General features: G+C 38.7%; 1 protein-coding gene across 4 annotated transcripts in view; it reads right to left on the bottom strand.

The window, feature by feature from the left end:
* Positions 1 to 2,146: 2,146 nt before the first annotated feature.
* The window catches only part of Znf570 (zinc finger protein 570), a 60,678-nt gene continuing 35,651 nt past the window's right edge, over positions 2,147 to 27,173 (bottom strand). The window contains exons 1-8 of one of the 4 annotated variants that reach the window (XM_058577636.1): positions 26,969 to 27,123; positions 26,057 to 26,187; positions 16,302 to 16,436; positions 13,749 to 14,740; positions 12,380 to 12,425; positions 9,348 to 9,483; positions 8,475 to 8,570; positions 2,147 to 4,647 (exon numbers count right to left, since the gene is read on the bottom strand). In XM_058577636.1, the coding sequence (XP_058433619.1) occupies positions 3,665 to 4,647; positions 8,475 to 8,570; positions 9,348 to 9,483; positions 12,380 to 12,394 (1,230 nt within the window). In that variant the 5' untranslated portion in view covers positions 12,395 to 12,425; positions 13,749 to 14,740; positions 16,302 to 16,436; positions 26,057 to 26,187; positions 26,969 to 27,123 and the 3' untranslated portion in view covers positions 2,147 to 3,664. Of the gene's footprint in view, positions 4,648 to 8,474; positions 8,571 to 9,347; positions 9,484 to 12,379; positions 12,426 to 13,748; positions 14,741 to 16,301; positions 16,437 to 26,056; positions 26,188 to 26,968; positions 27,124 to 27,173 lie in introns of those variants that run through there. The other 3 variants (XM_046440238.2, XM_046440239.2, XM_046440242.2) reach the window with 3 other exon arrangements.

Raw genomic sequence — 27,173 nt, 5'->3', positions numbered from 1 at the left:
TACCACTGCACCTGGATGGGACTTTTACTTCTAAGAAGATTCTCCAAATTGACAAAAGTATTTTAAGTTTTAGAAGATATTACAATATTGTTTTTCAAAAAAGCAATTTGAATTGCTTTTTGAAATTTAAGTTTCAAAAAAAAAAAAAAAAAAACTATATTAAGAACAATCTTTGTTCTGAAAGCCAAAAGCAATCTTGAATAGTATTATCTCATTCCAACTTTAACCTATATTTCCTAAAAATGATTGAAGCTAAACATTTTTTAAAATATTTTTTTAGTTATAGTTGGACACACTACCTTTATCTTATTTATTTATTTTTATGTAGTGCTGAGGATTGAACCCAGTGCCTTGCATGTGCTAGGCAAGGACTCTACTGCTGAGCCACAACCCAAGTCCCAAAGCAAGCATTTTTTGATAGTTCATTAGCTACTATTCTCACAAGTGTATTTAATATTCTTGGCCATGTCAATTTGAAAAATCCTTTCTCCCTAATTACCTCTGAAAATATTTCCCCCAATTAATTACCTATTGATTTTGTTGGCCGCATCTTTACTATTTATTTAATTAAATGCAGTGCTGGAGAATTGAACCCAGCACCTCACATAAGCACTCTATTCACTGAGCCACCACCCCAGCCCCTTTTTAATGGCTTTTAAGTGTCCTATGTTAGTAAAGTTAATCTTTCTGAACTGCTAGATTGTGTGGTCTCTGACTTATTTTAAGAATTTTTAAAAAATATTAAATCTAAACCCACCTGGAATTTGCTTTTGGATATTATTTGTGCTATTGATCCAACTTTTTATTTTTCCAAATTGAAAGACAATCGTGCCATAATTCTTTTTAAAAAACTAGTTTTCCACCCCCCTGTGGTTTGAGAGTATATGTTTTCTACACATGAAAATTCATATACACCAAGGTCTACTAAATTTTCTATTCTGTTCTATGGATATATTTTATTTATCTGTTCCCTTGCCAATAGTTCATTAGCATGATTTCATGTTGGCTTCTGGTAACTGGTGGACTGGTGTGCCATATTCATTAGTAATTTCATTAGCATGATTTCATGTTGGCCTCTGGTAACTGGTGTGCCATATTCTTTTTTCATATGGTTGTTCTCTAGATTCTCAGGCTTTTATTTTTCATATTAAATTTAAGATCATTTCACACATAAGTAAAAAATCATTTAAGGCAATTCTAAAAAAACATATAGTTAATAGGTGTTATATTGTTAGTAGACAGAACAGCTCTTGATTTCTGTCATCCTACATTCTTAGAAAATTACCTTAAATTAAAACAAATAAAATCTCTTTAGTTATTGGTATCCAACCATATCATCAGCAATCAGGGATAGCTTTACCTTTTCCATTGTTTATATTAAATATTTTTCTATTGCCATCACTGGAATCTCCAAGACAACATTAAACTACTGATTTTAAAAATATGACTTCAGCTTACCATATACTATGAGACTTTGTTAAAGAAATCCTTTTAAGTGGTTACTCTTGGTTACAATTTAATTTATAGGATATAAGATTAAATGCCTTTTTTAGAATTTTTTTTAGTTGTAGATGGACATAATACCTTTATTTATTTATGTTTATATGGTACTGAGAATCAAACCTCACATGCAAGGCAAGTGCTCTACCACTGAGCTACAACCCAGCCCCTTAAATGCCTTTTATCATCTATTGATAGTTAAGAGTCTTCTCTTTATTAACCTTATTGATATATTTCCCATTACTGATCTGGCTCTACATTCTTGGGATAACTCTTACAAGGTCATCATATTATATCATTCTTTAGGTATATTATAGCTGAATTCTATTTGCTGTAATTTTATTATTTCTATATTCATGAGTAAAACCAATAAGGAGTTTTCTCTTTTCCAATTATATCGACTTCATAAAATAAACTGGATTATACAATCTATGGATTGAAATATTGTAAAAACACTGGTAATGCTTTCTTTAGAAGAGTGGACAGAATTAATCATGAAGTTATTTGGGCCTGAAGCATTCTTAGATTATAAATCCTTAATCACATTACCAAATTCTTCAATGGTACTTGTTATATCAAGTTTTCTATTCCTCCTTCCTTTCTCCCTCCCTCCCTCCCTCCCTCCCTCCCTCCCTCCCTTCCTTCCTTTCGCACCAGGGATTGAACCAGGGGTGCTTAATCACTGACCCAAATCCCTAGCCCATTTTATTTATTTAGAGACAGGGCCTCATTAAGTTGCTGAGGCTGGCTTTGAACTCTCGATCCTCTTGCCTCAGCCTCCCAATTGCTGGGATTATAGGTGTGTACCCATGCCCAGCTACAAGTTTCTATTTCATATTGCAATTTATATAACATATAGTTTGCTAGAGAGGATCCATTTCCTTTATTTTAAAAACATTTTTATTTAGAGTTATACAAGAATCTTTTTATTACTCTTTTAATCATGTCTATATCTGTGATTATATCTCTTTTCATTCAGATCAGGCAATCATACAGGGAGGCAAATCTTGAAAAGTATGGATTTCAAGTCCATTTCTTTTCTTATAAGGACAACATGGCAGCTCAAAGAAGCAGATGTTTTTAAAACACTGGAATGATGGAAAACTTGGAGTACAGTGTCCAGGACAATCACAAGGAAAGGTATGGGGGGAAAAAGTGGATGCTGCATCAATTTGCAATAAAAAAAAGAAATTCCACTTAATTGATTTCTGTGTAAAATATTTCTGAATTCTAAGACCTGTACAAAAGGTGTCTCTTATGCTAGGTGTGGTGGCACATGCCTGCAATCCAAGCAACTCTGGAGGCTTAAGCAGGAGGTCAAACTCAGCAATTTAGCAAGACCCTGTCTCAAAAAAAAAAAAAAAAAAGTAACCCTTCTAAGTTGCTGAAAGATATTTTTAATTAGTACCAAGAAAATAAAGTGTCAATTATAACAGGGCAACACTTGTTTTGGTCAAATATTGTACCCAGTAATGAACTTTACAAGTGTTTTGTTTATACAATGTCAGGATGGTAAACTATTCCTTAGCTTTCATTTTCAACATAAACAACCACACTTTCAGTATAGTTTGTAATTGGCATCAAAATACATTAAAAACATTGCTTTATTATTCAGAAAAGGGGTCAATAACAACTGCTTTGCCATTTATGTTTATTACAAACAAGGCAGAGAAAATGCAGCTGGTGTAATATATTAAGAGTTCTCAAAATAGTTGGGCTGTAGTGTTATTATTTTTTAAATTGTTAACACAATAAAAGATACTGGTGATATTTAAAATGGAAAATTTTGGTAAAATGCACTCTAATAGACTGTGACATAGGGTTTGACAGTCATGATTTATATTAAATTCACATTTACAATGCTAAAATACAAATAGTTTTTATTATGCAGCTCGCTGAGGAATGTACCATATATACTTCTAAGTCTCTTTGCATACATTTTGTGTTCTGCTTGCATTCTATCTAATAAATCTTTAAACTTTTCTCTGCCAGAGTAACCATGTGTATATATCATAAAGTATTTTCTCTAACCTTTTCTATATGTTCATATCAAATTGGAGCATGGTTTCCCTTGTAATAAAACTCTTTTTGTCCAAATTCATTAAATTGGTAAATTTCTCCTACAGTTGAATTCCTCCAAACCCAATGAAACTCTGTGTCTTGCTCAAGGCTTTTCCACAATTATTAAATTTTCATTCCTATAGGCATTCTTCCTAGCATGAATTTTCTGATGTCTACTGAGGTTTGGCTTCTGATAGAAAGCTTTGCCACATTCATTACAACCATAGGGTTTTTCTCCTGTGTGAGTCCTCCAGTGTTTATTGAGGCATGACTTCTGGCTGAAACATTTTCCACATTCTCTGCAACGATAGGGTCTTTCCCCTGTGTGCATTTTTCGATGTACATTGAGATATGATTTCTCACCAAATGACTTGCCACATTCACTGCACACAAAGGGTCTCTCTCCTGTATGTGTTCTCTGATGTTCTGTGCGATGTGACTTCTGGGTAAAGGCTTTACCACAAAAAAAGCATTCAAAGGGTCTTACCCCAGTATGAATTCTCTGATGCTTAATAAGTGTTGACTTATGTGAAAAGGCTTTCCCACAGTCAGTGCATCCATAAGGCTTTTCCCCCGTGTGACTTCTCTGATGCCTAATGAATTCAGACTTGTAGCAGAAGGCTTTCCCACACTCACTGCAGACATGGGGTTTCTCTGTAGGTGGAACCCTCTTTGGTCTGTACACAAGAGAATTGGTTGTTGCTGGTTTATACATAACTGCTGGATTACAGCTGAGAGCTTTCTCACACAGACGGCAACCCCAGGGCTTTTCTCCATTAGATCTTCTATCATGGTCTGTACGCTGTACCAATTTCTCATATCCATAACATCCATCTTGCTTTTTTGTAGAGTTTTTCTTACAACAAATCAAGTCTAAATTATGGTTCAAGCTCTTTCTACAAGAATCCCAGTTATTAGGGTTTTGAATTGAAGAAAAAAGATCAGTGCTCAAAAGTGGTATTTTCTCAAACTTATTACATTCATGGGGTTTTCCCGTGGGCAGTATTTTCTTGCTGATGAATGCACCTTGCCCCAGAAGCACATCTTGCTGTCTATTCCTCTGGATATTAACTGACAAGAAGTCTTCTGTAGAAAGTACAAGTGAATCATCCCTTATAAATGTCTGTACTTATGATCTGGAATAAAACTTTAGAAATGCCCTCAAAATTTAAAGGATTCACAGAACTTGAAGAGACAGAATGAATGATATCTGAAGAGCACAATACAAGGGAGAAGAGTTCTAGGAGTGGTGAATATTGGGAACACTAGCACAAATAGAGGGGAGTACATGCAGAGAAATAATTCCAAAGAAGATGGGATGATGCACAGCAGGGGTTGGCAATGAGGGCTTTTGTTTTGTTTTGCTTGTTTGTTTTCTGCTGAACTGGGGATTAAACCTGTTACACTCTACCACTGAGCTATATCCTCATCCCTTTTTGTCTTTTACTTTGTTGAGACAATGTCTCCATAAGTTGCCCAGGCTGGCCTTGACCTTGTAATCCTCCTGCCTCAGCCTCCTGGGTAGCTGGGTTATAAATATATTGGTGGCAATCATGTTCTTTAAGAGCCAGACAGTGAACATTTTAGGCTTTGTGGACCATTGGGTCTTTATCACAATTAGTCAATTCTCCCATTGTAGCAGAAAAATACGAACCATATGTAAACATATGACTCTGGCTGTGTTTCAATAAAACTTTATTCACAAACATAGATGGCTGATCTGTAGGCCATGGTTTTCTGAACCCTGCTATAGAAATACAGTTAAATGTTGTACAGAACCTTGCTATTCAACACAAGGGTCTTTAAGGGGGCACCTTTGGCCTTATTTGGGAGCTTGCTAGATATGCCTATCTCAGACCTTACTCCAAATCTGCTGAATCAGAATTTATTATTATTTTTTAAATTTTTTTTTAGTTGTAGATGGACATGATACCTTTATTTATTTTTATGTGATACTGAGGATCAAACCCAGGGCTTCACATATGCAAGGTGAGCACTCTACCACTGAGCCCTAGAATTTATTTTAGCAAAATGCCTAAACGACTAACATGTCAGAGTCTGACAAGCATGGATACAGAAGTTATCAGAGTTTATCCTGACAGGCTAGCTAACTATAAATAGCAAAGTGCACTAAGGATACTGTATTTTAGTAATCTGTTTCTTTCCTAATCTTATTATTTTTTATTTTTATGTGTAAAAAAATGGATATTCAACACTGCTTAAGAAGTCCATGGCACAAAAGCAATTAAGAACCCCTGACTTAAAGGCACGCAGGCATGAGATAAACTGGACATGATTTTAGGAGATGTCAGTGAAAAATGGGGAGAAAGCCATTTCTATAGAAAGAAAAAAAACAGCATATGTGGGAAGAACAATCAGAATGGTAGAAGAGGGAGACTCTAAATGGGCACACACAGGTATGGTCTGGGATGAAATACAAGGTGAAGCTGAGTGCTGCGGTGCACGCCTATAATCCCAGCTCCTTGGAAGACCGAGGCAGGATTTCAAGTTTGAGGTCAGCCTAGGCTATCTGGCAAGATTCTATCTTTATAAAAATTTTTGGTAAAGCACCCCTGGATTCAATCTCTAGTATATATATTAAAACACACACACATACACAAAAGGAGGAGGAGGAGGGGGAGGGGGAGGGGGAGGAGGGAGGAACGCAAGCAAGGCGTGAGGAACAGCTAGGACAAATAATGATGACCTTAGTTTTTTATATACAAAGAACAGGGTAAGTGGGCACTCCTGTGGAAATGATCTACAGACTGGTAAAATGGGAGCTGGATGAGGGTACAAAAGGCAAAGGAACCAGTTACGTCGTGTGGTCTCAGAATGTATGAGTTCTTTAAAGTGACATGACTAGGAAGAGAATCAACTTATGAAAACCAGGAAAGGCAGCCCCTTGGAAGGAGAAGGCTGGATGTAGAGAATACAGAGCACTTAGAAAGCAAAGCTGATAAGGCATATTTTTTGTGGGATTTGCAGTTATAAAATTCTCAAAAGAGGGAGAAGAATAGTTGGTAGCCAGGTCATCTTGGTTTCAGGAAGATGGATGGGCAGTTCAATGAAGCAGAAATACACCCCAGAGGACACCAAGTGTAGAGGTCAAGAGCAGTGGTTCTAGAACCTGATGACCTGGATTCCAATTCTTGTTCTGTCCCTTACTTGTATGTTCTCTTATCATTCCTGATTTGTAAATGGGGTAATAAAGTAACCTGGGTTCACAGGTGTTGTAAGGGTTCAATCAGTCGATCCATGTGAAGTGCTCAGAGCAGACCACAGCACATGGAGAACACAGGCTGCCACCCAATAATTCTAATGCTGTACTGCTACTGCAACCCTGCAACCTGATGGGAGTAGTTAGAAAATGTTTTGAAGAGAAATACTAAAATTATTAGTTTTTTAGTTTATATAATATTTAATTCAATTGTGTAGTTAACGACAGCAAAATATAAGTGGTATAAAGAGATCTAGGAACAGAACAGAGGTCCCATTCAGGGCCTATTCAGGAATTGTCTCTTGCAAAACCCATACTTGTTTGTTTGATTTTTTTTTCTTCTTTTCTTTTTTTTGGTACTGGGGATGGAACCCAGCAGCTTTGCTGCTGCATTACATCCCGAGTCCTTTTTATTTATTTATTTCTTAGGGCCTCACTAAGTTGCTAAGGCTGGCCTCGTTCTTGCTATCCTCTTGCCTCAGCCTCCCAAGTTGCTGGGAATACAGGCTGTGTACCCCTGTGCTTGGCTAACCTCCCCTACTCTTGTGGAGAAGCAGTACTTCAGAGGCATCCCTAAAAGTGGGTCACCAAGGGGCTGGGTCTGTAGCTCAGCAGCAGAGTGCTTGCCTAGCATGCGTAAGGCACTGGGTTCGATCCTCAGCACCATGCAAAAAATAAACATATAAAATAAAGGCATTGTGTTTATCTACAACTACAAACAATTAAAAAAAAGTGGGTCACCAGGGCTGGGATTATGGCTTAGTAGTAAAGTGCTTGCTTAGCACATGTGAGGCACTGGGTTCAATCCACATAAAAAAACTAAATAAACAAAGTTACTGTTTCCATCTACAACTAAAAAAAAAAAAAGAAAGAAAGAAAAAGAAAAAAGTGGGTCACCAACCCTTAATGTACCATGGGTATTGTTGGAATATTTTACATTTAGAAAATTCTGAGGGTTAATTGTAAGTAGTTAAAATGGGCCCAGTTTGCTGGGTGTGTTAGTGTATTCCTATAATCCCAGTGACTCAGGAGGCTGAAGCAGGAGGATCAAAAGTTCAAGACCTGCCTTAGCTTTAGCAAGGCCCTAAGGACTTAGCAAGACCCTTTCTCAAAAATAAAACAAACAAAAAAGGGGTTAGAGATGTGGTTGAGTGGTTAAGTGCCCCTGGGTTCAATAACCAGTACCAAAAAAAAAAAAAAAAGGACAGGGCCCAGCTCATCCCATGTGGAGTTCCCTGCTTCCTCCTCTGCAATCCCATACTCTTCCATCTATAGGAGTACTTCAATTTGAGTTCAAGAAGTAAGGAAATGAGGGGTAATAGACTGTGGATACAGCAGGCAGATCTCCAAGGCATTTCATTGAGAAAGTGTTAGAACAGAGAGCAGGAATGCAAGAATCATAGAATTATTTGTGAGAACACCAGAATGTTTATGACACATGAGGGATACATGACCTCAACAGATAGACCAAGGATTCTGGATGAAGGGAGACGGACCAAGCACATAAGGGCAGAGCTGAGATTTAAAGTGGAGGCAGGAGGAACACACCCAGATATAGTGTGGGGACACATGGAGGTCAAAGTGTCATCAAGAAGGTTGAGGTGTTCAGAAAAATGTCAGGCAATACCCTAAACAAAACTTTAAAGGTGCCGGCTTCCCATGGTACCCCTTCTGCTAGAGTTATCACACTTACCCTGACAATGGCAGCCCGGGCACACTGCCTCACAAATCCATGGTGCTTCTTCCTGCTCCAGCCTGAGGATCACATCTGGTTTGGTGCCTTCATAACCTGTTCCAGGAAGATAACCCAGGCTTTGGGCTGAGCTCCTTGGTCTTCAGAGTCTCTCAAGCAGCTTTGAATGCTGCACAACAAATGCTCTTGGGAGGGAACTGTATACTCATCCAGAACCAATGGAATTAGTAATCTAGGATGATTGAAACTCAGGCCAAACCCACTGAGGCAACACAGCACAAAGGTTAGAAATGCCTTCTGTAGCCAAGCTGCTGGGATCAAATTCTGGCTCCACTGTGTTCCTGGGGGGTGACTCTGGGCAAATCAGTGCACTTCTCTGTGCCTCGGTTTCCATTTGTGCAAAATAATGGTACTTAAAAGTACCTACACCTCATAAAGTTTTTTTAAAAGGTTTATTTCCAATCTTTTCTTGCTCTCTGACTTTAGGCTACAGTGTGATGGGTACAACTAACATTTTTTAAAAATCCAACATTCTGGCTTTCAATGCCACTTCACTATGTAGATAAAGAAATACTGTGGAAAAGTTAAAATATAATGTTTAAGAAGCTGACTAAATCTATATGCTTTTAAAATGCTAGTATTTGGGTATTTTCTGTAGGAATAGTTCGACTGAAGTTATTTTCAGAACTGTCCTCTGGTATTGACTACTAGAAGGTCAAGAAGCACTTCTACTGTAGTTACAAAATGGTATCCTGCCAGGTCTGGTGGCACATGCCTATAATCCCAGCAACTCAGGAGGCTGAGGCAGGAGGTCAGCCTTGGTAACTGAGCAAGTCATGTATACTCTGAATTGTATAATGAAGCTGTTCTTACCCACTGAGACCAGGTTACTATAGGTCTCCAGCATTACGTCCCGATATAGGGCCCTCTGAGCAGGATTCAGCCGGCGCCACTCCTCTTGGGTAAAGCCCACAACCACATCTTTGAATGACACAGGTCTCTGCTGAAGCTGAAATGACAGTAAATTATGTGGAAAACTGTTGGTGGAGGTGGATGGTGTTGACTTATACTTCTCACAGGTCACAGCTTATCAAGGCCATCTACCTAGGATGTCCTTTACATTCCTACCTTTGTGCTATATTTGGTGGCAAAGATAAAAATCATGTTGGAAGCCACCCGCCCATTGTCATTCATACTTTGAGTCAACAACCCACCATGTGTGGCCTAGTGCTGGCTGGTGGGAACACAGTGATGGATGATTCCTGACCTCATGGGGCTACTGTCTGGCATAGGGAGAACAATTTGTAGAATCATCAGCATGGAAGTGTCATGACAGCTGTAATGGCAGGACACCTATGCTATAGCATGCAGAGAAGGAACTTTTCCGGGTCTGGTTAAGCTTCAGAGCTCAGGGCTGTGTGGACTTGAGTCTTCTCTACAGGAAGTGAAGAGCACCCCTTGCAGGGAGCTGTGTGAACAAAGGCATGGAGGCAAAACAGTGATTTTAAAGGTGGCAAGTTACTCAGAGATATGGGCAAAGTACACAAAGGCCTTTGAGTGATGAGATGATGGATAAATGTGTGCACAAAGCACATCTGGGAGGACATGGGTGAGTGACATGGTGTGATATAACTCTAAGCAGACTGGAAAGTTAAGGTGCATATTGTATTCCTAGAGTAACCACTAGAATCATAATGCAAACAGGTACAGCTGAAATAAAGTGGAGTTCTAAAAGATGTTTAATGAGTCCATACAAACACACACAAAAAAAAAAGAAAAAGAAAAGAAAAAAGAGAGAGAGGAAGAAGAATTAGAAGAAGAGGAGGAAGAGGGGAAATAGAAATAGAAGATGTACAACCCTATAATCCCAGTGACTCAGGAGGCTGAGGCAGGATAATCGCAAATTTGAAGCCAGCATCAGCAATTTAGCCAGACCATGTCTCAAAAAATAAAATGGGGGTGGGGTGGGGTTGTAGCTCAGTGGTAGAGCACTTGCCTAGCATGCATGAGGCACTGAGTTTGAGCCCCAGCACCACATAAAAATAAAACAAATGAAATAAAGGTATTAAAAAAAGAGTATTTAAAAAAAACTAAATGAACTGGGAATGTGGTTCAGTGGCTAAGCACCCCTAGGTTCAATCCCAAGTATCACAAAAAAAAAAAAAAAAAAAAAAAGTAGGTAGGAAGATTATGTTCTGGGGTACTACTGCATAGCAGGGTAACTATAGTTAACAAAAATGTACTGTATAGTCAAAACAGCTAGAAGAGGGTTTTTGAACACTTTCACCACCAAAAAATGAAAAACATATGAGGCAATGTGTACTTTGCTGTTCCTGAGTCAACTTTGTTTTAAGAGAGTTGGTCTCTTGTTGCTCATTTTAGGTGAACATCTAACATTATGTATGTGGATTACAAATGACAGGGATTTAGAACTTCCTATGACTCTGACAACAATAGCAACACTGTCATATCATTGGGGAGCAAAGGACTCCAGAGTTTTTGCATGGGAAACACTAATGAACCTCTACATTAATCTTATTTCTGCGTTTATTATTGTTAAGAACTCTACCATATTACTGCTTCTCATACCTTGGGTGCAAGGATCACCCAGAGCCATTTAAAAACAGAATCCCAGGACCACCCATAGAAAACCCTCTCCAGGAAGTCTGGGGTGAGGCCTGCCATTCTGTATTTCTAACAGCCTTCCAAGGAGATACACCTGGCCACTCTGTAAGCAGCAGCATTGTTCTGCCTCAGCCTCTCAGGAAAATGTCTTCATAAAGAAGCACCTTGAAAAGCTAGCTTTCCCCTAGAGATATACATGTGCTTCTTCTTCAGGAGCAATGCAAACCAAGCACTAATTTGTCTTTGCCTTTTTGTGGAACTCCAAGGAAAATCACAGTTACTGACCTCTTCTTGGATTCTTTACTTTGTACATCTGTATTCCAAACAAGAAATGTTCCTTGCATTGGTGCTCATAATATCAAACTTGAAAACTACCTGAATGTGCATTAAACCAGAGACTAGCTAAGTCAGTCATACCCCATGTATTCTCTATGAAGTATTATATACCTGGTTAAAAAAAAAGTTGTTTTAAGTACTAATACTATGGGTATAGCAGTATGTTTAAGTGTCTTTTCATCATGTTTACGTGTAGAAAGGGGGCTGTGGTATTTCACCCAAATCCTCCTGAAAGACTGGATGCTGCAGGCTCGAAACCTTTCTGAGATTTATCTTTGGCCAGTGGGAACTTCCTACCACAGTTCAGGAATATATCCCAGCTCTACAGTTTCTTTTTTTTTTTTTTTTTTTTTAAAGAGAGAGAGAATTTTTTTTAATATTTATTTTTTTAGTTTTCGGCGGTCACAACATCTTTGTTTGTATGTGGTGCTGAGGATTGAACCCGGGCCGCACGCATGCCAGGTGAGCGCGCTACCGCTTGAGCCACATCCCCAGCCCTACAGTTTCTTTTTGTTTGTTTGGTAGTACTGGGGATTGAACCCAGGACCTTGAGCATGTCAAGCAAGTGTTCTACTACTGAACTACATCCCCAGACCTTTCTTTTTATTTTATTTTATTTTTTAATTTTTAGACAGGGTCTTGCTGGCCTCAAACTCCCACCTCTACTGGTACGACAGGTGTACTACCATGCCCAGCTACCACCATGTTGTAAGATCAGCTCAGGCCTCTGTTTAGAACTCCCTCTGCCTGATCCTGCTTTCTTCACTGCCTCAGGGGAATTCCAAGATCCCCCTCAATAAACCCTCTGTGTTAAAATATCCATCTCCAAATCTGTTTTCCTGAGAATCAGCCCATGACAAAGTGTCTATGCGTATAATGGGTACATTGTTTTCTAGAACACTTTCCCCAAGAAGGGAAATTTGGCCACTTATTATCACACTCACCTGGTACTCAATCATTTTCTGCTGTTCTTGGAAAAAGAGTGGAAACCTGTGAAGGTAGAGACGGGGAGGAAGAGGATGGAGGAAGAATAGAAAACAGCTGTGAGGATCAGATCTGACTTGGAACTTGCAAATTCCCTATGTAAATCTTCTGTGTTTTAAATCACTGTGGTAAAAAAATAAAATGGTTGCCATTCAAGTCAGAATGTGAACGCATAAAAACAGAACTTTTAAGGAGGAAAAGCTTCTACTAAAAAATAAGTAGAAGTTTAAAAAAAATACCCTTAAAAATTAAATAATTAGATCTAAATGTATTCTGAACAAGGGATAACTTATAAAAATATTACAAAGAACTCTGCCACGCGACCAGCGCAAGCTTCATAAAAGAAGGTTCGATGCATAAGAAATTGCTAGTGAGTTTTAAATTAAAGAGTCAGACTCTCATTACCTTTAACACAGCTCCAAGACTGCTTCTCCTAGCTCCCGCCTCCAGCCAACTAAAGTGGTGGCGAGGTTTAAAGAAGAGACTAGCAAGAGAGGGACATGCCAGGGAGTGAGCTTTTATTGGGGAACAAAAAATTCAAGGGAAAAATCCCATCCAATGAAGGTTAAGGGGGGCAGCATCCAAGGTCAGGGCCGGCCATTGGGTCTTCAGGTCAGTGGCCAGGCACACCTCTGCACGGACAAGTCCTCGGACCTGGGAAAGGTGTGGGATGGCTTTAACACAGCTGTGTCTAAGTGCCTGTCACCCAGCCAGGGAGGTAATTCAAATCACGTGCGAGGATGGCCTCCCACAAAGAACCCAAAGAAAAACAAACTCACTGTAAAACAGTAAAATATACTCAAAATATGGCCCTAAATAATTAATGGAAGCTATACCTTGTTATCCATTTAGTAGATTATTCAATGTGGTCGTAAAAATAATTTTAAGGGGCTGGGGTTGTGGCTCAGTGTTAGAGCGCTTGCCTAGTATGAGTGAGGCACTGGGTTTAATCCTCAGCACCACATAAAAATAAAAAATAAAGGTTATTTTGTCCACCAACAACTAAAAATCAAAAAATTTTTTTCTTTATTTTCAGTGCTGGGGATTGAACCCAGGGCTCTGTGCATGCAAGGCAAGCATTCTACCAACTAAGCTGTATCCCCAGCCCAAAAAAACAAATATTTTAAAAATATAATTTAAAAAAATAATTTTCAGGGACTGGGTTTGTGGCTCAGTGGTAGAGCACTCGCCTTGCATGTGTAAGGCCCTGGGTTCGATCCTCAGCACCACATAAAAATAAATAAATAAAATAAACATATTATGTCCAACTAAAAAAAATATTAAAAAATAATAGGGGCTAGGGTTGTGGCTCAGTGGTAGAGCACTCACCTAGCATGCACAAGGCACTGGTTTCAATCCTCAGCACCAAATAAATGTAAAATAAAGATATTGTGTCCACCTAAAACTAAAAAATAAATATTTAAAATAATAATAATAATAATAATAATAATAATTTTCAAAGCCAGGTGCAGTGGCATAGTCCCAGCTATTCAGGGGGCTGACACAGGAGGATCACTTGAGTCCAGGAATACAAGTCCAGCCTGGGCAATATAGTAAGACCCTCAACCGGAAAACAAAAATAAAAACAAAAAACAATTTTAAACATAAAACAATTATGTTGTTTTTAATCCAGATGTTTAAGAAATACTATGACTTGACAAATTTTAAAAGAAAATGGCAAATTATAGTTTGAGAGTATAAACAAATATTTTCTGATGAACCTGAATGTTTAATTTTAGAACTGTGCTAAAACCACCAATATAATAAGGTCTAAGTTTTCAAATTAGGTTTTTGTGGCCATTCTCACTGAAGTGATCTAGAAAAGCCTAATATTCCCAGCTAGCATCCAAATTATGAACTCTACTACTAATTTTCAACAAATAGAAATGGAGCTCCTTGGAAAATGGCTGATTATACATCTGGAACAAAGATACAAGATATACCTCCACAATTTTGAGCATCAAAAAGCAAGGATACTACCTCAGTGGGTGGGTCATGGCAAGGGACACAGGAGCTAGCCATAAGAGACTCCAGCCATACAAGAATGAGTGTTAAGACTGGTCATATCTACTGAAGCTAAACATATGAATATCTTATGGTCTGGTGCTTTCATATGAATGCACATGTCACAGAATTTTAGCCTGTAAAAACTATGAATTTGTAGTGATATTTAAAAATCACAATATTAAATCCAATATTTTTTTTTTTTTTAAAAAAGAGCTCTGGGATTGATCACTACACAAAAGGAAGGTGGGGAGGGATGGAAGAAAGAAGAGACACTAAAGTGTCAATTAAAGGCAGCATGTGATCCTGATTGGATCCTGGAACAAAAAAAGAAAAGTAGCTATAAAACGACATTATTAGCTGACATGTGAATATAGACTGTCTTACACAACAGCCTTAAATCAATGTTAACTGCTTGGTTCTGAAAACTGCTGGCTATGTGAATATTCTCATTCTTAGGAAATACACACTAAGGTATTTATGGGTAAAGGAGCATCATGTCTACAACTTAACTAAAATAGTCGAGGTAAAAAAGGATAAGAACCTCGACTATTTTAGTTAAGTTATACTCACACACACACACACACACACACATCAAAAAGCAGTCACATGGGCTGGGGTTGTGGCTCAGTGATAGAGTGCTTGCCTCATACACGTGAGGCACTGAGTTCGATCCTCAGCACTGCATAAAAATAAAATAAATGTATTGTGTTCACCTACAACTAAAACAATATTTAAAAAAACACAGTCACATATCACAGAGAGCATATCACACACATATCTCTCACATACACACACACACACGCATACACATAGCTTTATCTAGATGAATCTATATGAAGGATACGTATGAGCCCTATACATAAAAGATACAAAAGTAATATTCTTTAAAGTTTTCCAAATAAAAATAATTTCCAAATAAAAATAATTTTTTAAAAAAATTACAGACAGTAGGTCCACAGATCCCGCTACTACCATCATTCTGAGGTTTCAGGGATTTTTCTGCCACTGGTTCAAGACAGAATTAATTCCCCATACTCCTTGAGGCCAAGTGAAGTGGCACAAATGACAAGTGGCCACATACCATCCCGTACGATGATAGAATGAAAAGCTAGACAGATGTGCCTCTGAAAGAACATGCCTATCACATCTACAATGTGACCATGGCCTTCCCTGACTCTCCCTCACTCTTAGTCTCCCTGGATCTTGGGGTCAACTCTTCTCCCATCATTTAGCCACAGAGGTTCCATGGAAGAAGGAAAAGAATAACATCCTTACGTTGGTTCTTGCTTCTAGCTCAGGGATGATGCTGTTTCCTTATACCTGGCAGGCAGACTTTGCTCTGGCAAGAAGTCTGGGATTGCTGTGTGTGATGGCACATGTCTGTAATTCCAGTGGCTTGGGAGGATAAGGCAAGTTCAAAGCCAGTTTTTGCTAAGCAACTCAGGAAGACCCTGTCTCTAAATAAAATATGAAAATGGACTGGGAATGTGGCTCAGTGGTTAAGTGCTCATGGGTTAAATCCCAAGTACAAAAAATAAAGAAAGAAAGAAGTCAGCCAATCCCAGTTGCTTGGGAGGCTGAGACAGGAGTATTGCAAGTTCAAAGCCAACCTCAGCAAGGTGAGGCACTAAGCAACTCAGTGAGATCCTGTCTCTAAATAAAATACAAAATAGGGTTTGGGATGTGGCTCAGTGGTTCAATGCCCCTGAGTTCAATCCCTGGTACCCCCCCCACACACACCATAAACAATGTCTTGGACCTTGTTGACCCCTTCATATGAGGATTTTTGTTCCAAATTTCCTGTTCCTAGACCAGATGGGATCTTTTACTTGGCCTGCCAACCCCTGACAGTTTCATCTCACAACATTCACTCACCCTTAGCTGCAGACACTGGCGGGGTCTTCTGCAGGGGTGGACGAATTTCTGTGGCCCTGAAGGCTGTCAGGAGCTGGATAGCCCTACTGTCCAGCAAGATGGCAGGATCCAAACATCTGCAGGACACCTGGGAACCTGAAAATAAGCAGATCCCTTGGTGAGTATCAGCCAAGTCTCCCTCCCCAAATATTTCCTGGGCCTCAAGGGGAAAGCCTGCAGAGACCTGTGGAGAACACAGCTGAGTGATAGTTCTGCTCTGGATTTGAGTATTTCCAGAAAGACCTGAGCCTGGGAGTGACAGACACAAATTTGAAGCCAAGAATTTCTCTGATTGCTGGAATCTAGGTCAGACACTTTGCCTCCCTAGGCCTATTTCCTTATGTGTAGAAATAGAAACAGGCTGTCAGGTGCTAGACAGCCTGGGTTCAAATGCAATCTCTAACATTTATTGGTGTGTGACACTGCATGAGCTACTTAGTCACTCTGTGTCTCAGTTTCCCCATTACTTACTTCTTATTTTTCCCTTCTTTGACTTACAATGAGAAAAAAAGACATTTTTCTCATATATTGTCCACTTGCCTCTCATAAACAATCTATTATGTTCTTTTTTGCTCACTTTTTGAAACCAGGGATTGAACTCAGAGGTTCTTAACCACTGAGTTACATGCCCAGCCCTCTTAGTTTTTTATTTTGAGACAGGGTCTCATTAAGTGGCTTAGGACCTTGTTAAGTTGCTGAGACAGCCTCAAACTTGCAATCCTCTTGCCTCATCCTTTGGAGTTACTAGGATTACAGGCATATGCTACCATGCCTGGCTGTATATTCTTCTTTCTTTCTTTTTTTTTAAATATTTTTTTAGTTGTAGTTGGACACAATACCTTTATTTTATTTATTTATTTTTATGTGGTGCTGAGGATCGAACCTAGTGCCTTGCACATGCTAGGCAAGCGCTCTACCACTGAGCCACAGCCCCAGCCCTCTTTCTTTCTTTTTTTTTTTAAGAGAGTAAAACTTTATTTTAGGGCTCAAAGTTTCAGAGGTTTAGTCCATAGACAGCTGACTCCATTCTTTGGAGCCAGAGGTGAGGCAGAACATCATGGCTGAATAATGTGGTGGAGGAAAACAGCTGGGAACATGGCACCAGGAAGCAGAGAGAGAGCTGTCCTCACCTTGACAAAATGTAAACCCCAGAGGCACACCTACCTCCCAATGACCTACCCTCCTCTAGCCACACTCTACCTGCTTATACTCACCATCCAGCTAATCCCTACCAAAGGATTAATGCACTGGTTGGGTGACAGCTCTGATAACCCAATCATTTCACCTCTAAGTCTTCTTGCGTTGTCTCACATGAGCTTTGTGGGGACACCTCATATCTAAACCATAACATTCCAGCTCATACCTATCTCTCAAGGCAAAATACATTTAGTCCATTTCCAAGAATTCCCATACAGCTCCAGGATTGCCCAAAAAGTCCAAGTCCAAAGTCTCCTCTGAGACTCAAGGCAAACTTTCAGCATGAACCTCTGTAAAAGCAAGTTACAAATATCCAGTATATAAAGGTACAGAGTAAACAGCTCCATTCCACACAGGAGAAATAGGGGCATAAAAAGAAGGGATGGGACCAAAGCAAGACTGAAATCCAGTTGGGCAAACAAGTCCTGTGGTTCATGTCTGGCATCTGGAGCGCGTAGCATGGTGATGTTCTCTGTCCAAAGCCAGCTCCACTCTGGCTTTGCTGGCTGCAGCCCACATGGCCTCTCTCTTGGCTTGTTTCTGCTTGGTTCCTGCAGCTTTCCTCATATTTCCACATTTGAAATGTCTGGTATTACACTTAATCTTGGGGGGTCTCCACTGCAATTTTGGCTTCCTGCTCACATCTCTACAGGGGCTGCCTACAGGGACTTCAAGCCTGCTACAGCCTGCCTGGCCCCCTAACTCCAGAATTCTGCATTGCTGCAGAACCAGCACCACATGGTTGGCACCAAGGTCTGCCACCATCTCTAGTAGTAGCCCAGCCCCCAGGGACCATGGCTTCAGCAGCCTCTGAGTACCTGTGTGGCTAAGCATGGTAGAACAACTTCCTAGGCCCCTCTGTATAGTCTCTCTGCAAAGGAATTTTTACTTTTACACCCTTGAGCCTGAGATGGGTGTGGTCTTGCCAATGCTTTAGATATACTCAAGCCATCTTTCTTATTGTCTCTGGGCAGTCATTAGCATTTCTTTAGTGGCTATAATGTCTTTAACAACCACATTCCTTAGCTCCAGTTTTAAAAACTGCAAAGTTTTTAAAATCTTTCTGCTTTGCTTTCTGCTCCTGACTATCACAATTAACTTGGCTTTATAAAAGCCACCTAATCGATTAGTATAAGGGAAAAGAATGAAGGTACAAGGAACTTCATCTTAGTTTTACTTGTAAAAATAAAATATTGGAAGCAATAAAAATGTCTTAGCAATTGAAGAATGATAATGATAAACCACAGAATGGAACATTAGGTAGACATAATGTCTACCTGAAATAATAATAATTGAAGGCTGGGGATAGAGCTCAGTGGTAGCTTGCTTGGTTAGATGTGCAAAGCCCTGAGATTCAATACCTAGCACTGAAAACAACAAATAATGACAATAACAATAATAATGAGGATGATGTAAAATCTGGGTGTGGTAGTAAACACCTGTAATCCCAGCTCCTCAGAAGGCTCAAGTAGGAGAATCACTTGAACCCTAGAGTTTGAGACCAGCCTGGGAAACAAATCAAGATTTTTGTCTCAAAAACAAAACAAGGGCTGGGGATGTGGCTCCAGTGGTAGCACGCTTGCCTGGCATGCACGAGGCACTGGGTTCGAGCCTCAGCACCACATAAAAATAAAATAAAGATATTGTGTCCACCTAAAATTAAAAAATAAATTTAAAAAAACTAAGAAAGAAAGAAGAAATAAATAAAAATGGAGAAGTATGAAGGTACAAGGAACTACTCACTGACTTGGAAGAGCATTTGTGATATACACTGATGTATAAATTATAACAGTGTGAAAGCAAGATTTTTTTTTTAAAAAATTATGTAAGTCTAAATCTATGAAGATATGGACTGCTGTTTTTTCTGAGTTAAGGAATTGAAAGGAATTTTCCTTTTTGATGCTTTAATTTCTTGACTTTATCAATATCCTCATGTTTATATATTTATTTGAATACATACTAATATCAATAGTAATAATAGTAAAAATCATGATAAATCAAAATAAGCAGTTTCACAGAGGAATGCAACTGTTCTTAGGAAAGAACAAATAAAACTGTGATGCATTGAATAAAATAAAACATTATTGAAACTGAGAAGGTAGATATAGGAAAAAATAAACTGGGCTTGTATTTATTAGGCCCTGACCTCAAATAAGGTACTCAATTATTTCCACATATTGACTCATTCAATCCTCACACTCTCCTCTAAACCAGGTACTACTCCATTTACAGACAGGACATAGTGCCCTGCAGAGGTGAAGTAATTAGGCAGCACTGAGATTCAGATCCACTGCAGACCATGTGCTTTTGGTTTCTCGGTTTTACTGTCTCTCCAAGAGAAGATAGGTTTCTCTTCTTCTTCTTCTTTTCTTATTTTTAGTTGCAGATGGACATAACACTTTTTAAATTTATTTGTTATGTGGTGCTGAGAGTCGAACCCAGTGCCTAACGTGCTAGACAAGCACTGTACAGCTGAGCCACAACCCCAAGCCCTAGGTTTCTCCTCTTCTTCTTCTTCTTTTTTTTTTTTTAAAATATGTTTTAGTTGTAGATGGACACAATACCTTTATTTTATTTGTTTATTTTTATGTGGTGAGGGGGATCAAACCCAGTGCCTCACGCATGCTAGGCAAGCGCTCTACCACTGAGCCCCAACCCCATCCCTAGGTTTCTCTTCTTAAAGAACTATACATCTGATATGCACACTGAATTGAACTAAAATCACCGCTAGCCTTCGATTCTAAAATATAAAATTGATACAGATGGTGAAACTATGAAGAATTTTTTCTCCAAGATGTTTTCTTATGAAGGTCTGAGCTTTGGCTCACTATCTAACACAACATTTTTAAAGTTTTGTTAAGTTTCAAATATGCAGCCCCTATCTTATTTTGTTGATACTGTACTTTGAACCCAGGCATGCTTTACCACTGAGCTACATCCCCAACACTTTTAATTGTTTATTTTATTTTAAATATTTTTTAGTTGTTGATGAACCTTTATTTCATTTATTTATATGTGATGCTGAGAATCAAACCCAGTGCCTCACACATGCTAGGCAAGTGCTCTACCACTGAGCCACAACCCTAGCCCTAATTGTTTATTTTGAGACAGGGTCTCACTAAATTGCCAAAGTTAGGTTTGAACTTGCCCAGCCTCCTGAGTACCTAGGATTATAGGCATGTGCCACCTGGCTACAACCCCTATTTTATTGCAAAAAGGACATATTACTACATTCATACAAATAAATGCAAAGAAGATAAAGGATAATAAATGTAGAAGGAATTATGTAACTACAAAATCACCATTTGGCAACTATAATAATAGTAATTAATTCAGCCCAGAATCATTATGGATTCTTGCCTAACACTAGTGGAAGAAACTTTGAGCTTATTTACATGGTCTCAAATGATCTCTCCACAAGTTAGTTATTAATATAATTTTACAGTGGAGAAGTCTGGTGGACATAACCTTAACCAGGTGATTAAAGTTAACATCACCATTAATGTGACAAACTGACAATATCATGTACTTGATGGAGCACATTGAAAAGGATACAACGTTACTTTTGTGGTATTCTTGTCAGAGATGTACAACATGACTCTCAATAAGAGGAAAAATCAGAAAAATTCAAATTGAGGTACATCCTATAAAAATAACTGGCCTCTACTCCTTATAAATGTTATGGTCAAAAATGATAAAATATAATCATGAGAAAATTGTCCGAATTAAAGCAGTCTTATTGTGCTGTAGGTGTAGATCAGTGATAGAGTGTTTGCCTAGCACACTCAAGACTCTTGGTTCAATCCCCAACACTGGAAAACAAACAACAAAACAAAAACAAAAACAAAACAAAAAACAACAAGGAGTCCAAGGAATCATGTAATCCTAGATTGGAATCCTGGATCACAGAGAACATAAAAGACATTACTGGGCCAAGTGGAGAAATCTAAATAAGGCCTGTGATTAGATAATAATATTTTAATTTTAATATTTATGCTTTCAACAATTTTATTGTGGTCATGTAAGAAAATGTCCTTGTATTTAAAAATTTTTTTTATTTGTACATGGACACAATGTCTTTACTTTATTTATTTTTATGTGGTGCTAAGGATCGAACCCAGTGCCTCACACATGGTAGGCAAGATCTCTACCACTGAGCCCCAGCCCCAGCTCTGTCCTTGTATTTAAGGAGCCAAAGGGTAAAGGATCATGTCTACAAATTACTATCACATGGGTCATAAAACAAATATGCACATATATACAGAGAAAAAGAAATTATTTGCACACATAGCAAAATGTTAACAGAATCAAGATGAAAGATATAACAGGAATTTTTGTTCTATTTTGTAACTTTTCTAAGTCTGAAATTATTTTAAAACAGAAGCAAACAAAACAAAAAAACCACCTTTGTTTGTAGAAAATGAACAAGATGGAAGGGAAGACCTGTGAGTTGAAGGAAGAGGTTCACTTTTTCTCAGATACATCAGTTGAATGTGAGAGACAGAAGCTTGTTCTCCGCCTCAAAGTAAATGTACCATCTTCCTGGATCCCAGCACAACAGTCTCCCTAAACATGCAGCATTTTTTGAGCCCTTATGCCTTGGACCCAGGCCAGAAACCCCTTTAAGATCTGTTTTCCATTTGCTTTGCTCAGGTCTCTGCATACAATGGTCAGTCCCTAAGAGATAGAGGATTTTGACCAAAGGAACTCTGAAATTCCAGACTATCTGTTGAGAAGAGGCTTCCTCACTTGTCAATTTGTTGAACTTGTTAACTTCACTGATAGGATCTTGGCCCGCAAATCCACCCCAAACTCTATGAGTCCACTTCATTGTGCAAGTTTTTGGCTTGTGGAGAGAATAACCTAAAACAGGCAATCTTAGGGGCTGAGGTTATGGCTCAGCGGTAGAGCACTCGTCAAGCACATGCAAGGCACTGAGTTCGATCCTTAGCACCACATAAAAATAAATAAATAAAATGAAAGTATTGTGTCCAACTATAATTTACACACACACACACACACACACACACACACACATATATATATATATATATATATGTATATATATTTTTTTTTTTTAAAGAAAAACAGGCAATCTTACATGGCCAATTTTATCCTGGTGTTCGGCTTCAGATTATATGATTCAATTTGAATCATATCACATTCAAATTATATGAATATATGATTTAATTCAAATTCAAAAATAGGCAAAAATAATCTATCAATCCCCTAATGAGGAAAAATAGGTAATATACCCTAATAGATACAACCAAAGAAAATGAAATCACTATGTTGAACAGACAACTATACTTCCATGTTTATTGTAGCACTACTCACAATAGCCAATATTTAGAATAAACCTAAATGTCCAACAGATGAATGCATAAAGAAAATGTGGTACATATATACACAATGGAATACTGTTTATTCACAACAAAAGGATCAAATCCTGTCAGCTGTGATAACATGGATGGACCTGGAGCACATTATGTTAAGCAAAATAAGCCAGATACAGAAAGACAAATACTATATGATTTCACTCATATGAGGAATGTAAAGAAGTTGATGTCAAGCCAGGCAGGGTAGTAAATGCCTGTAATCCCAGTGGCTTGGGAGGCTGAGGCAGGAGGATCACATGTTCAAAGCCAGCTGCAGCAACTCAGCAAGGCTGTAAGCAGTTTTGTGAGGACCTGTCTCAAAATAAAAAATAACCCTGGTGCAGTGGAGCACACCTGTAATCCTAGCAGCTCTGGAGGCTGAGGCAAGAGGATCATGAGTTCAAAGTCAGCCTAAGCAACTTAGCAAGGCCCTGTATCCAAATAAAATACAAAAAAGTGATGGAGATGTGGCTCAGTGATTAGGTGCCCCTGGGTTCAATCTCTAGTACCAAAAAAAAAAAAAAAAAAAAGAGAGAGAGAGAGAGACAGAGAGAGAAGTTGTTGATTTCATGGAAGTAGAGAATAGAATAGTGATTATAGTGATTACCAGAGACTGAAGAGGGTCAAAGGAAGGGAAAGATGGGGAAACGCTGGTTGATGGGTACAAAGTTAAGAGTAGACAGGAGGCTGGGCGTGATGGCACACACCTGTAATCCCAGTGACTCAGGAGGCTGAGGTAAGAGGATTCCAAGTTCCAGGCCAGCAACTTAGTGAGGCCCTGAGTAACTTAGTGAGACCCTGACTCAAAGTAAGAAATAAATAAAGGGCTGGGAATATAGCTCATAGTTAAGCACCCCTAGGTTAAATCCCCAGTACAAAAAAAGAAAGAAAGAAAAGCAAAAAGTAGAGAGAAGCAATATGTTTTGGTGTACTACTGCAGAGCAGGGTGTCTATAGTTAACAATAATGTATTGTATATTCAAAATAGCTAGAAGAGGGGCTGAGGTTGTGGCTCAGTGGCAGAACGCTTGCCTTGTATGCGTGAGGCCCTGGGTTTGATCCTCAGCACCACATAAAAATAAATAAAAATAAAAACATTGTGTCCATCTCCAAAACAAAATGCTACAAGAAAGCTTTTGAAAGCTTGCACCACAAAATAATGATAAATATATAAGGCAATTTATACTTTCCCTGATTTGATCATTATACAATGTATACATGTATTGAAACCTCACACTATACTCCATAAGTATAATCGACACAATTATAATGTGTCGATTTAAAAAAAATAGCCAGGCATGGTGCCACACACCTGTAATCCCAGCAATTTAGGAGGCTGAGGCAGGAGGATCGCAAATTCGAGGCTAGCCTTGGCAATTTAGTGAGGCCCTAAGCAACTTAGTGAGAACCTATCTCAAGATAAAAAATAAAAAGGGCTGGGGATGTGGCTCCTTGGTTAAGTACCCCTGGGTTCAATCCCTAGTACACCCCCCTGAAAAAGAAAAGCAACTAAAATTAATCCATTGTTTTAGATACCCAGAATACCTCTGGGTGGCCTTGGGCACTGACTAGTAAAAAAGGCTTTAAGAAATAATATATATATACACATTTATTTTATTGGGGGGGTATCGTTGATTGAGCTCAGGGGCACTTGACCACTGAGCCACATCCTCAGCCCTATTTTGCATTTTATTTAGAGACAGGGTCTCACTGAGTTGCTTAGGGTTTCGCTAAGTTGCTGAGGCTGGCTTTGAACTCTCGATCCTCCTGCCTCAGCTTCCCAAGCCCTGGGATTACAGGTGTGAACCACTGCGCCCAGCTGAAATAACATATATCTTGATCTAGGTTGTGGCTACATGATTCTGTAATATAAAAATTCATTAACCTGTACCCTTAAGATAAGCATATCTGATATATGTAAGTTATATCTCAGTTTTTTAAAAGGAATATTTAATTACCTGGATGAATGTCTGTTTTAGAAATGAAATATTCTAGATTGAAACTTAAAAAGTTTGTTCAAACAGAGCTACATCTTGCTTCTATACTATTCTATTCCCCCAGTGAGAGTTCAGTTAAATTAGAATTCAAAATAGGTCAAATTAGCTTGTGATATAAGAAGTTGGGAGAAAGGTTCCCATTGGCTGGGTGACTAGAAGGGAGCATCATGAGGACCTTCAGGGTGCTATAATACTGTTTTCTGATCTGAGTGTATTAATGACCAGTGCTCCCTTTGTGACAATTCATTAAGCTGTATATTTATGTTAATTTTTGCATGCATCTTAAATCTCAATAAAAGGTTTATGTTACCATTATTTGCTCCCAAATGTAATACTGAGCACAGTGTTGGTAATAAGGGAATTTGCTTGGAGAACAAGGAAATACCTGAACACCTTATTCTGGCTTATGACTTCAGCTTACAAAACAACTACTTATGTTTTATTCTGTGCAACTGAAAAATACTCTCTGACCTTAAAATTAAAAATTTGTCCTGTATGGTTTCTGATATATATTACCTGCCTTAGCTTCTGGCTTCCTCTATTTCTTAAGATATTATAAGCATTTTGTGTTGTCTAAAGATAACATAAGGACTGAAAAACTTTAAAATCAATTAAAATATTGTTTCAGCAATGCACCTTTTCATGAGGTTAAAATCTCTTTATTTCCATTTTATTTGTAATCATGTCTCAGCCATCTTAGTGACTATTAGTTCAATTTTAACTTAATAAACAACACTTTCTAATAGTAGCTTTAAATTTTGTTTTTATCTTTATTGAATTGCTCTACCAGTACTCATAAGGAACTGATTCATGGAGGTCAAATGTGCCATTCCTAAAAAATACATGACAAGATGAAATGACTCTTAGAACACAGTGAATTCCAGATCTAGTTTCTTTTCCTGCGGTAATTTTGTTTTTTTAATTATTCTTTTTTGTTGTAGATGGACACAATATATTTTATTTATTTTTATGTGGAGCTAAGGATTGAACCCAGAGCCTCACATGTGCTAAGCAAGTGCTCTACCCCTGAGCTACAACCCCAGTCCCTGTGATAATTTATTTTTAAGATGAATCTAGATAAAAGCATTTTCCAAACTCAGTTTGCTCTCTCAGCCAAATCTTACATTATTAGTTTAGATACTTACTCAGTAAATTCTTTGTTGTCTAACCACAGGCGCGGTCACACCCATCTTGGTTGCGTCCAAGTAAGAAACCAGGCTTACTCCTGGGATGCTGTCACAGATGGACATGTCATTATTTTTCCCCAGAAAGAACACTAAAGAAAACATTAAAAGAAATATGCATCAAATTCCTGACAAGAGCAAAAGAAGCCATATCTTTAATAACATGTTACTTTAGATAAAGTTTAGCACTTGATTTCTTTTAAAGCATTTTTATCGTGGTTAACTTTTTAAGATGGAAGTTTCAAAAGAGTTTCTAGGTGGGCCAACAAGAGGGATCTGATGCAACTGGCTGCTCAGCAGAGCAGTGTCAGAAGGGTGAAATGTTTTCCCATTATGCAGGGTGGCAGCCTCAAATTCTTGATTCTCCTGTCCCCTACCTCTGAATTTCACAGGCCTCCTCATCACCAAACCCCATAAGCGTCCTAATCATTGACATAACATGTTCCCACTCATGGGCCCCCATTCTCTGATCCCCAGAGATTCTTGAAGTTACTGATATTCCCATATGTCCAAATCTGACCACAAAACTGTGGTCAGAGACTACAAAGTTCACTGATACAATCCGGTTGCCAAACAGCAAATTATACAGATCCTAATTATGAGCCCACACTGACCTCGATATTCCAATGACCCAGGATCAATAGCTGACTTCCACAGTCCCACCCTTTTGAACAACTCAGAGTTCCAATCACTGACCCCCCTGATTACTCTTCATTCCCTGATCTACAAAAGTTCAATTATTAACACCATCAGAAACCCCAGTGGTGATGTAAAGTCTGAATCACTGATGGTCCGAAGCCCTAATGCTCTCCAAATCAATGCCTTCTAAGAATCCCACTTGGCCCCAGACCCATGAAAAACATTATAACTGACCACGCATCCTGCCAATCAAGACACTTCAAAGAACCTTCGTTTATTAATTCCAATACATTCGCAGAACATCTTCACAGAGCCCCTGACACTGACTCCTACAAACCTCCGTCCCCCGCTATGGCTCCCCCAGAGACTCGGAACCCAATCACAGCACCCCTCAGTCCCTTCGACATTGACCCTTACAGGTACCCATAACTGATCCAGT

The sequence above is a fragment of the Marmota monax genome, unplaced genomic scaffold, assembly GCF_021218885.2.
Source record: "Marmota monax isolate L192 unplaced genomic scaffold, Marmota_monax_Labrador192_F-V1.1 WCK01_AAM20220418_F8-fsc00228, whole genome shotgun sequence".
Classification (NCBI taxonomy): Eukaryota; Metazoa; Chordata; class Mammalia; order Rodentia; family Sciuridae; genus Marmota; species Marmota monax.
The sequence above is the reverse complement of the archived record's forward strand: the minus strand, read 5'-3'. Positions and strand labels throughout refer to the sequence as shown.